Genomic DNA, 12,174 nt, shown 5'->3' with positions numbered 1-12,174 from the left:
GGTCCCTCCGGGATCTCCGTACCCGCCCCCCCACCTGCTGTCGCCGTCCCCCTGCCGCCGCCGCCTCCTCCCTCCTCGGCCCCGCCCCCTCCCTCCGGCTCCCACGTCCCTGGAACGTACCGCGGTTATGGCGACGACCACGACCACGACCCACGTGACCGTGCGGACCCAGAGCTCCGCCTGCCCTTCTGGGACCGTTCGCGCTCTGTCTCCCCCTTCTCCTCTCTCTTCTCCCCCTACTCCGTCCCGGTCCCTCTCCTCCCCTCCTCCTCCCCCTCCTCTCCTCCCCTCCTCCCCCTCCCCCCGACCCCGTCCCCTCCCCTTCCCCCTCCCTCTCCCTCTCCTCCCCCTGCAGGCTCGCGACCCCCTCCGGTCAAGCCCCTCCCGCGTAGGATGACACGCGTCTCTGGCCTGTTCCGTCCCCGGACTGTCGCCACGCCCCCCTGGACATCCCCGGCGCCTTCCGGCACGACACCCGGCTATGGGTTTGCCCAGGCCGACGCTCCCCGGGACGCTGTCCCCGCCGACACTGTCCCCGCCGACACGCCCCTCGGCTCCACCCGCGCCCGCCCGGCTTTCAACCCCCCGACCGGCGACGTCGTCGCCACCCCAGACACGCCTACCAGGAGGCCGCCGCGACACGTCAGCACCACCCTTGGCTCCGCCCGCGCCCGGCTGACCTTCGTTCCTCCGGCTGACGCCGTCATCCTGGACACGTCCACCGGTAAGTCCAAGAGACTCACCAGCCCCACGAGGAAGTCCCGATCCACCCTTGACCCGCCCGCGGACGGCAGCACGCTGAAGAGGCACTCGCGGATGTTCTCTCGCCGTGCCAGCACCGCCAGGAAGGCTGAGAGCAAGCCTGAGGTAGGGACTGGACCGTGGCGTGCCGTGAGGCGTCGTTCGGCTGCTTCGCCGCTGGGGGGCTCGTCTGCGGAGTCCTCTCCGTAGCGTGCCTCCTGGACGGTGGCGTCTAGGGTGGGGTTGGGTTGGGGATCCCAGGTGGTTTCAAATCTACCCGGTTTCGTTTTGGATTCGTGTGTACGCCTGAAACCGACTGAAACCGCAAACCATGACGTCATCGCCCCACCCCTCCACCTCCTAGCCAATGGCTCTTAAGCCCGCGGAGTCTCAGAAATCACGTGCGAGCATGCGCATAAGGGCAGCCTCTTTATGCGCATGCTCGCCTCTTCTTCTTATTTAATTTCTTATGGATTTCTGTACCAGAAGCAGCGCTCCTTATGGAATGTGTACTACAGCGTTTCTACAGATCTACCCGGTTTCGCTTGGCTTCGTCTTTACGGAGATACTTCGAAACCGGATAGATCGAAACCGTAACGGTTTCGCCGTTTCGGCTTCGTGTGAACGGGGCCTTAGCCATGGGGATAACACGCCCCCCTCCTTCCTATAGCCTAACTCATTTATTTGATTTAATTATAAACTCTTTCTCTCTAGGGCCGTTTATTCGTTATGGCTTCGTTCTCTCTAGAACCGTTTTTTTTTTAAACAATTTCTGTATAGAAAACAAAACGATTCTTAACTGCATGGGATTATACACCAATTGATATTGAGCATTTGATTTCTGCCAAGTCTGGTTGGCTAGATGCCACGAAATTAATCTGCGCCTTTGATTCATTTATATTCATCATATTAAAAGTGAAAACCTTTTCTTCTGTCTTTATTCATGTGGTAAGAGACTTTGAACCATGTTTTGGAATTCTGTGTGTGTGTGTGTGTGTGTGTGTGTGTGTGTGTGTGTGTGTGTGTGTGTGTGTGTGTGTGTGTGTGTGTGTGTGTGTGTGCGCGTGTGTATGCGTGTGCGTTTGCGCGCGCGCGATTGTTCGCGTGCGCGTGCATGAGTGCGTGTTCCAGTGTTTATTTTGTAGTACTGGTGCACAGGGGTTTTGGAATTATTTTACGGTTGACTCATTTTTTAAATAAATGTAGCGCAGACAATGTGTGAGAAGAGGATGTGAGGTCCAGGACTGCATCTACAACCCAACAAAATTATGTTTTATCAGAACTTTAATCAACTATGAACATCGAACATGTCTGACTAAATATATGCTCACATTTACATGGACAAAATACAGTTTTCGGAATGAAAATCTAATGGTGGATACATAGGTGTATAAAAAGGAGTAAGGCAAAAGGAATAATATAAAATCCCCCTAAACCTGCCAACAGTAGGATCAGGTCAACATAAAACATGTATTATCCATGATTGTCCAATATTATAAATGATTATCCCAAAGAAAGCTTGACTATACTATTCCCTTCCATTCCATTCATTCCATTGTATATATTATTAATTTTTATTTTATCTTTTTTTTTGCTGTGCCGTCTTGTTCTGTGTGAGCTCATGACACTGTAAAGCGACCTTGAGTATGAGAAAGGCGCTATATTAAATAAACATATTGTGGCCAACGTTCAGGGTGCCGCAAGGGATCCTGGGGGGGGGGGGGGTGTTTGGACCATCGCGAGTTGGACTCTTCCCCGCCAGGGGTCCAAGCAGCGAAGGCTGCAGTATGCAAAAGTCCTACTGCAGCCTATACCGTAAGTCGAAAACTCTTAAACCTTTCAGGCATTGTTATCAATAACCACCACTACCATAAACCCAAATTTGTGGTACTGCACCCAAAGGTGGCGCTATTGTAAAAAATCATGAATTAGGCTTATTTCTCCTCACCAGAGTGACCGGGACTCAAAATTCTTTCAGAATATTAATCTCTAGAAACAGAAGCGTTTATAAAACCCGGGTCTTATGCCCTAAAAATTTATAATTTTCCCACAATTTCATATCAAAGCTAAACATGATAAAATGATTCACAGGCTACAAAAATAATCTAAAATTCACCAAAATCACCACATAAAATCTTAAAACCAAGCCTCACAAAAATCATAGAACAGAATTTGTTTTACTTAGTTCCGTTTGAGGAATATTGGCCAATAAAATTGGAGCAGTTAGCCCATTTTTCTTATATGACCATTTTGTTATTGTATAAAGAAACATATGACTATTATTAGGTGGATACCAATACCCCAAACTACTAATAAACCCAATCGTGGTACTGCACCCAAAGGTGGCAAATTATTACCCAAAGGTTTATCCAAAAATGCAAACCTAGCCCTAACCCTTTTTTCTTAACCCCAGAACCATTTGTTTAGATCGTTAATTGTTTGGAATCCAGGGGCGTTTTTCATATATTTGTATGTACGGCAAACATCCATGCCCCACCCTCCATGTTTGGCCACAAATTCCCGTCTCCAGAGAAAGTAACTCATGTACTCTTCTTGATTCTGGTCGAGGTAGTGTAGTCTGTCAGCAAGCTTCTTTGGAGTATCAAAGTCCTCGATGTGGATGAATGAACTACCAGGAATGTGCTCCTCATAATTATTTCTAGAAGGACCTAGAACAACTGGCACTGTTCCCATTGACAGGGGATTGTAAACCTTCTCTGTGATGTAGTCTTTAAAGATAGAGTTCTCAAAGGACAGGTAGAACTTACAGCTAGTAATTAACTGGTCTGCCTCATCTCTGCTAACTTTCAATCCAAATGCGGCCCCATAAGTATGAATATGGATATGCTTTTTCAGTTCATTGTAGAAATGGACTCTTTTGTAATTTTGGTTCCAGTTACTAACAATCCAACATACCAGTTTGTCCTTAGCTGGTAATTTAAAATCATCCTTGGCGGTTTTGCGTTGAGCTATTTCTCCGTATCGTCCTGGCACCGTCGAATCCAGCCTGTAGTTGTTTGTTAAATTAAACAGGCTAGTGGCCTGAGGAATTCGATGGCAATTAGCAGGGGACTCTTTGTTCATCCACACCCATTTCTGAAACCATGGTCGTGGCTCCTTGGGCATGTTGGAAAGATCAGTCCGGATATCCCTGTGATGGAAGAAGACCAGGTGAGCCTGGTTATACAGGGATCTGTTGTCGGTAAAGTGTAGTCCGCTCAAATCAGATCCAATGCATTCGGGGCTAAATTTGTAATTGAAAGGCCACAACCAGATCAATATTATCGTCCTATTAGTGGGCACCGCCGTGAGATTCCTCATCTCCTGCCTTATTTGCTCCTCAAAAACTTGGACCTCTGAGTCATTTCCGTTGACCTCTTCAGAGATGCCTGGAGGGCGAAGAATTTTGAAGATGTCATAATTCGAGTTGATGTTGACGTTGTTGCACGCAAAGAAAACAGCGAGGGAACACAATACAATGACGGTGCAGAAGCCGGCGCGTTGATAGGGAGTCCACTGAACCAGAAACATCATGGCGGATCTAGAAGACAAAGGAGAGATGCTGAAATATTACAGTTCAGTTTGTTTTATTCACTTGTTGCTTGAATTGTGTTCAGAGATGATATAGTCCACTGGCCAGTCCAGATGTTAAATTTGCCTTATCAGCCGTTAAAGTTACCCTCCCCCATTAAAAAAAAATGCATTTTAGATGCTGGAGCATATCTTGATATTGGCTAATTTTCAGGACGCATCCCAATGTTTTACATTATCATGCTTGGTCGATTTTTTAAGGGGGCACTCAGAGCTTTATTTTAAGCCCTTTGTGAGTATGTATGACCACTAAAGGGGACACGGGAGCTCTTCAAACCCTTAATTTCCTTCTTTTTTTTATTTCCGCCTAAATCATCTGTTTCCTTTTTTGTCCTGTGGCTTCAAGAAACATCAGAGATACAAAATACAAAAACTGGAATGCAGAATGCAGAATAGTTCAAAACGCAACGCTGTCAAAAATATTCACAGCTCACAGCTCTTGCACGTATGTTTACTGGGACCCACGCCGGCGAGAGACATCTACATTCCGATTTGCTGGTGGTCGTTTACAGCCGCAACGCTTCTAGCTCCTTTTCATAGAGTTGAGTGGTTTTCAACTCTCATTTGCAGCTTTACAGCTTTAAAGCTGTCGCTCAAGCGTTTTATCGCTCCTATCGCTTTATCGCGTAAGCATAATAGAAAGTGAAGGGGCGTTTATTGCTCGAAACGCTTTATAGCTTTTGGTGAACGTACAGTAAGGATTTGTTTATATTATTTAATTTGAGGGGGGGATTTTCAGCCATATATTAGACAGACGTTATTCACGAAACTATGACTAAATATGGTAAATAACTTCTCACCTTTATTCCATTTGGACTCCATAACCACCATCTTTACTCCTTCTGAATTGCACTAGTTGTATGTTTCAAAGAGTTTGTGCTTTTCTTAATCATTCCATTACTGTATGGTACCTCTCTTCCATTTTTTCCTGTTAACCCTTTTGTTCTGTTCAAATCGGTGCACAATTCCTCTGTTCGAATCATTTTGGCCCTAAAAACTAGCTAACTCAGGTTTAGTTTTTAGTTAATTTTTTCCATGCTGCCAAGCATTTCAGGTCACCAATTTGTCTAGACTGGGTACCCCCCGCCCGGTCTGCCGGTGGTCTGTCTAGACTGGGTCCCCCCCGCCCGGTCTGCCGGTGGTCTGTCTAGACTGGGTCCCCCCCGCCCGGTCTGCCGGTGGTCTGTCTAGACTGGGTACCCCCCGCCCGGTCTGCCGGTGGTCTGTCTAGACTGGGTACCCCCCGCCCGGTCTGCCGGTGGTCTGTCTAGACTGGGTACCCCCCGCCCGGTCTGCCGGTGGTCTGTCTAGACTGGGTACCCCCCGCCCGGTCTGCCGGTGGTCTGTCTAGACTGGGTCCCCCCCGCCCGGTCTGCCGGTGGTCTGTCTAGACTGGGTACCCCCCGCCCGGGCTGCCGGTGGTCTGTCTAGACTGGGTACCCCCCGCCCGGTCTGCCGGTGGTCTGTCTAGACTGGGTACCCCCCGCCCGGTCTGCCGGTGGTCTGTCTAGACTGGGTACCCCCCGCCCGGTCGGCCGGTGGTCTGTCTAGACTGGGTACCCCCCGCCCGGTCTGCCGGTGGTCTGTCTAGACTGGGTACCCCCCGCCTGGTCTGCCGGTGGTCTGTCTAGACTGGGTACCCCCCGCCCGGTCTGCCGGTGGTCTGAATCCTCCCTGCAGCAGGGGCTGGAGAGAAGCAATACTTTTCTTCCTGTTTCCGATCCGCTGTTACTGGAGTCAATCACCAAGCCTGCTTCTCCCCTTGGCTCGCTATTAGCTGGTACGGTCTGATTTGTTGAAGGACTATCCAATTGCATACAGAGTCATTTGAACTATGCCCATTGATCAGGAATCTTGTGCTGAAGAAAATGACAGCAGTCTCCTGGCAATAACCAGGCTACAATTTGTCATGATCATCTACTAAGGTAAGTAATAGTATTGTTACGTATTTTAAGAATCTAAGCTACCCACACATAGACCCAATGATGCAGGACCAAACATATAAGCCGTAAATACCATACATAGCCACAAGGGGAGCAAGACCTTACTGAAGGCTGTAATAAATACTTTAGCCACAGAAGGCAGCATCACAGACCAGGCGAGAAACCCGAGAGTTATCTCACATCGGCTCCACCCCCACTACTTCCGGACCGCGCTGTTCTGACCATAACAGCCGACAGATCCAGATTGTCTTCAGAAACTCCCGGTAGCTCTCTTGGACAGGGGTTAGGTCTATTGATCAGCTGGGAGTCGCTCAGCACGTGTTTAGAATACATCTTCAATCTCTCTTTGCTTCAGAGTATCAGTTTACCATACCGAAAATACTTTATACAAATAAAGTCTCTTTAAAGCTATTCCTTTGGATTCGATCACTTCCCTTGAAGAACTTTGCAATTTGGTGAACCCCGACGTTCATGGGAAAGTTCCGGACCGAGACTCGAGCCACGCTGCCACCGAGACGCATAACAAGCTCTTCGCAGGCCATTCAAGAATTTGGTAAGCAGAGCCCATTGTCTTAAAGATTGAATCTGCAATAGAATTAGTTATAGAAACGTTTAGGTGAAGAGCTTGTTGTGCCTCCGTCTGGTCTCGAGGCTCCGTGGTCTTGGCCTCGGATTGAAATTCATAAACAGCCGGTTAGATAAACGGCCTCGGATACGCTAACAGATTGAAATTAAATAACGAACTCACAAAGCAAAGGGCTAGGAGTGTATTTTATATGGTTTCGTAGATAGACATTATCCGATCCCGTCTAGATTCTAATGTTTGTACCGCGTGGGAGAAATAATACCTGTGGTTTTTGTGTTGTGTGAAGAATGTACGGATGTTAAGCCTGTACAAAAGATATTTATATCGACCAGAAAACGTTTGAACCCTTACGGTGGGGTAAAAAAGGTCAAATATTAACGTTAATCTAGCTTACTTGCATTAAACCGGTGGCGTAGCTTTGTTTGCTATGGAGTTGGAATGGGTTTGATTCCTCCAGGCCCGGTCCATTGAAAAGTTTGTATAGTGTATAACGCAGCCGTAGAGGCACACTTGCGCAGTTTTTAACCCATCTGTTTTGAGTGCTTCGCTAACCCGCTGTGGGGACAAACTTGCAGGAATCTTATACTTCTTATAGAGATCCAATCGTTTGGCCAGTGCTACCTAGGTCAAAACTAGTTTGTTTCTACAGCATTTTGGATGTACCACGTGGTGTACGATTTAAAGGGACGGCGCGTCTTGGAAACGTGTGTTTCCTTTGTTCATGCCTTCAGTCTTTATAGTCAGAGCCCTCTTTTGAAATAAACGCCATTGCTCAAAAGCAACAGGGGGGGCTCAACTACAGTGTTACATCCCCTCTCTCTCTCTCTCTCTCTCTCTCCCTCCCCCTCTCCCTCTCTCTCCCTCCCTCTCTCTCTCTCCCTCTCCCTCTCTCCCCCTCCCCCTCTCTCTCTCTCTCCCTCCCCCTCTCCCTCCCTCTCTCTCCCTCCCTCTCTCTCTCTCCCTCTCCCTCTCTCCCCCTCCCCCTCTCTCTCTCTCTCCCTCCCCCTCTTCCTCCCTTTCTCTCCCCCTCCCTCTCTCTCTCTCTCTCTCTCTCATCCACTCACTCACTCACTCACTTTGACACTCACTCACTCACTCACTTTGATGCTCACTCACTCACTCACATACTCACTCACTCACTCACTTTTATAATCACTCACTCGCACACTCACTTTTATACTCACTCACTCACTCTCTCTCTCTCCTGCAAGTCCTGGACAATAGCAGATCTCTCTCCCTCCCTCTCCCTCTCCCTCTCGCTCTCTCTCTCTCTCTCTAGAGATATGTTCTCTCTAACTCTCTCCAAGCACACACTTATTGAAGGCAACAAGTGTCATTTTTGACCTGGGTGTTTTGATAAGGCAATGATAGCCTGCACAAAGGGACCCCCGGTGTGCTCTGTCTGTCTGTCTGTCTGTCTCTAGAAATATGTTCTCTCTCCATAAATATATTCCCTTAAAAATCCATCTGTTTCAAATGATAACAATGTTTTGGCAGTTACTTATTCAGCCAATGGTGTATAATTGTCACATTTCACTAGTCAATAGCTGGAAGTATTATATTGTATATTTCATTCCAATATATGAGGTATTTAGTTTGATTTTGATTTAAATATCAATATCTAGTTCATAACTACAGTTTCCGCACGCTCATTAAGTGCCCTCATCCTCTACGAATCAATAAATCCATAGCAATAAGTTGAAAACCATCAGTAAAGCAATAGTTTCTGGATAAATAATATTTTGGCTATAATTTTGTAACTAATAGAATTCAACATCTATGGGAGAACAATATTTATGTATACATGTGATAACATCTGTAAATCCACTTTATTTGTACAGACATATTACTTTTGGGCAACCAGGAAGGTTGTTCCCAGTTTCAATATGGAATATTGAAAAGTAATTAACGTTGTACAATCTTGTAACTCCCAATTCCTCGCTCTTTCTCTCTGTCTGCCTGCCTGTCTAAAGATAGGCCCTCCCTCACCCCTTAAATTCCTTCCCCATCCTTTAGTCGCTGTCTCCCACCCCCCCTCATAAAGACCCCCCCCCCCCCTTCCCCAGAGAATAGAATGAACCCCCACCCTTCCCACAACACCTCTCTCTCTCTCTCCGTCGCTATTTTTATTTGTAGTTCTTGATAGTGAATCCAACCTCCCCTCCCTCCGATCCCCCCTTGATGGATCTCCTCCTCGTCTCTTCCTCACGCCTGAACCTCCTCGTAAAGACCAACCCCCACCCCTCCCACGACACCTCTCTCTCTCTCTCTCTCTTTCTCTCTCTCTCTCTCTCTCTCTGTCGCTATTTTTAACAACGATAACTTCTATTTGTAGTTACCCTTATCATCCAAGGATCCCATAGGGCTATCTGTGTACATATAAATGTACACACAACGCAGAAACAGAGTGCATTGAGAACACAAATTGCGGTTAAGTAGTAGCCTTATGTTATAAGGTACCACAGTTTTCAGCCGGACATATAGAACTCGGAGAAGTTTCTGTAGTCGGCTGATACGCATGCAGTTTGCACCGCAGCCATATTTGTAGTTCTTGGTAGTACCCCTACTCGTTAACACGAGATTATTCCCAATTACATCTCAACATCTCCAAATGTACCACAAGAATATAACTATTATAAGTCCCAACTAGACGACCCCCAGCTTTCCAAGTAGCCGATCTACTGTTTTCCCCTCATCCAGCTCAAGAATCCCCTTAATTGTCTGCCCCACCAGACGAGACCAAATTTGCCTTGCAACAATAGGATCACACAGCCCTGCAACTTAAAGAGGAACACACCTAGGCTGTACCTTCAAACGCTCTCTACCACACACTGCCTTATTTACATTGCTTAAAGAAGGAGACTAAACCCCTTCCTATTGTCAGTTAAATTGAAGTCTTATCTCATTGTTCTTTCTCCCCCTTACCCCCTCCCACCCCTAACATCTGCAACCCAGTCGCCAAGAAAAAACGTCGACGGTGTACGTTTCCATGAACACTGGAGACGTACTATTACAACGTAAAAACAGCGTGTTATACCTACAGTATCCACGCGTGCCGCTGTGGAGGCGGGTTTCGGGGTTTGGGTTTCACGGCTTTCGCGGCAAATTGTGGACACGATTGTTTAGGGGGGGGGGGGGAGGTAGACTGTTGTTGACCGGGGAGGGGGGGGGGAGACACGTTTGTTGAGGGGGGGGGGGACGACACGATTGTAGGGGGGGGGGGGGGAACACGTTAGTTGAAGGGGGACGACGACGACGACACGTTTGTTGAGGGGGGGGGAGACACGTTTGTAGGGGGGGGGGGCACGCTCGACAACGAGAGTTGGTTTTTATTGAACGCTCGACAACGAGAGTTGGTTTTTATTGAACGAGACTTCAACACGGAACAGCTGCACGAAACGATGGTCACGTCACTCTCGGTGACGGTGTCGACAACAATGAACACACGAACAATGTTAATAGAACAACACACAACCACATAACATCCCGAACCCATCAACCCCACTTAATCCTAACAACAAAACAAGTTAACAAAAGCCCCATTTGTCAACTGACAACCCCAATTCCCAGAATCCCCCGCGGCTCCGGAACACGGCGTAGTTTATATTAATCTTTCTTTATATCAAACGTTTCATGAACACTGGATTACGTCGCATTTCAACATAAAATAGCGTGTTATACACACGCACGCATACACGCACACACACACACACACACACACACACACACACACACACACACGCACACGCACACGCACACGGTGCATTTCGCTGCTAAAACAACAACAATAAAATATTCCCTCAAATATTATTACTAAAGAACCGTTTTCCAAAGAACGAAATGTAAACCAATGCATTCTGAATGGGAGTGTTTCTCCGATTTTTCCATGCTACACAGAACGAAATGTAAACCCATGCAAATAAAGACTTAATGGTCATAATCATTTAAATATCATTAATCTCCGTGTGTTGGGTGGTATTCTATTTTTTTCAACGGGGCTGCATCCAGTCACTTGACCGTCATGCTGCTATGGTGGTTGCTATCGACCGCCCCCTCTAATCCTTACATGGCTCTAAAAACCACGCGGCAAAGGAGCTGCCGTAAATTGTGTTGTTTTTGTCGTAAACTGGGGTCCGACGGTTAAAAAATAGACAGATATTCCGAGGTATCCTTAAAAGGCAGCGTGAATGTTTTTATTTTCTGCAGTTTAGACTTCTTCTATAACCTATTTTTGAAAGCAAAACACCAAGTTCATTGATTTAACGAGGCAGGGTTATTTGAAACAATTTATTCAATAAATATTTGTGAGAGGTCATTCCTTCTCCTGAGTTTGCTTCCTATTTATGTCTAGTGTACACCCCTACTGTCCAAAAGCATCCCCCCCCCTCCCCATATGGATTTGGAGAGTTGTTGCCACGTCCCAGTGGTGGAAGTATCATATAATAGAGGCGAGAACATTTAAGTAAACTGTACCTTGGGGTCTCTTATATATCAAAGGGGGTTTCAAAGGACGCATACGCTTCAACCTGTGGCTCCAGCCCTACAGGAAATGACTCAGCAAGTGCTCCATCTCGTTGCACCTGCACCCAGCGGCTCGCTTGCAAGATTTTGGCCTGAAGTTCTTCCCAGACCTATACCCTAACAGTCCAACATGCATATCTGAGAATCAGGCCTCTCTTCAATAATGACAAAATGTTATGAGAGAAATACAGATTCACTTTTTGTTATCTCATAAGCGGCGTGGTGCCGGCTCCTTTTGACCATTTGACCCCAGACTTCAAAGACGTGGCCACAGGCCAGCTGTGTCTACACACATTAAGCCACAAATGTACACCTCCATCCCGCAAAAAATGGGGCCTAGAAGCTAACCTCTGTCTTATGTACATTGACTGTACTGTTGGAGGTCACGCCCCTTTTCCGGCCTTTTCGAGATAGCTAGGGATGCTAAAATGTTTACACACATTTCCCGGGGCCCCGAGAACGACATATCCAAGATTTGTAGTTCTAGCCCATAGAGAAAAAAAGTTTTCCCAAATGGACTGTCATTTGGACAAAGCCCCTTCAGAAGTGTTGCCTGCGAGACCTAATGGTTCAGAATGTGGTGGAAAAACAGTTTTTGAGATAGGAAGGTCCTACCGCCCTGAAATTTGAATACCATATTCTAGGGCCTAACTGGGACCCCCGCACCGAAACTTGGCCCGGTCGGACCCCGAGTGCAGGAAGGGGGGGCCTGGACTTTCATAATCTTTGCTCGGTGAATGTAAAGGATGTTTGGTCGGATGTTATGACGAAGAATCATAATGTGAATGGGAA

At 47.1% G+C, this 12,174-nt stretch overlaps 1 protein-coding gene across 1 annotated transcript in view; it reads right to left on the bottom strand.

Moving 5' to 3' along the window:
• Window positions 1–2,007: 2,007 nt before the first annotated feature.
• LOC132474139 (4-galactosyl-N-acetylglucosaminide 3-alpha-L-fucosyltransferase 9-like) overlaps window positions 2,008–12,174 on the bottom strand; it is a 42,471-nt gene continuing 32,304 nt past the window's right edge. The window contains exon 2 of the mRNA XM_060074688.1: window positions 2,008–4,282. Within this exon, the coding sequence (XP_059930671.1) occupies window positions 3,145–4,275 (1,131 nt within the window). The 5' untranslated portion in view covers window positions 4,276–4,282 and the 3' untranslated portion in view covers window positions 2,008–3,144. The remainder of the gene's footprint in view (window positions 4,283–12,174) is intronic.

This window comes from Gadus macrocephalus, chromosome 16, assembly GCF_031168955.1.
Source record: "Gadus macrocephalus chromosome 16, ASM3116895v1".
Taxonomy (NCBI): domain Eukaryota; kingdom Metazoa; phylum Chordata; class Actinopteri; order Gadiformes; family Gadidae; genus Gadus; species Gadus macrocephalus.
This window is presented reverse-complemented; position numbering and strand designations above follow the sequence as displayed.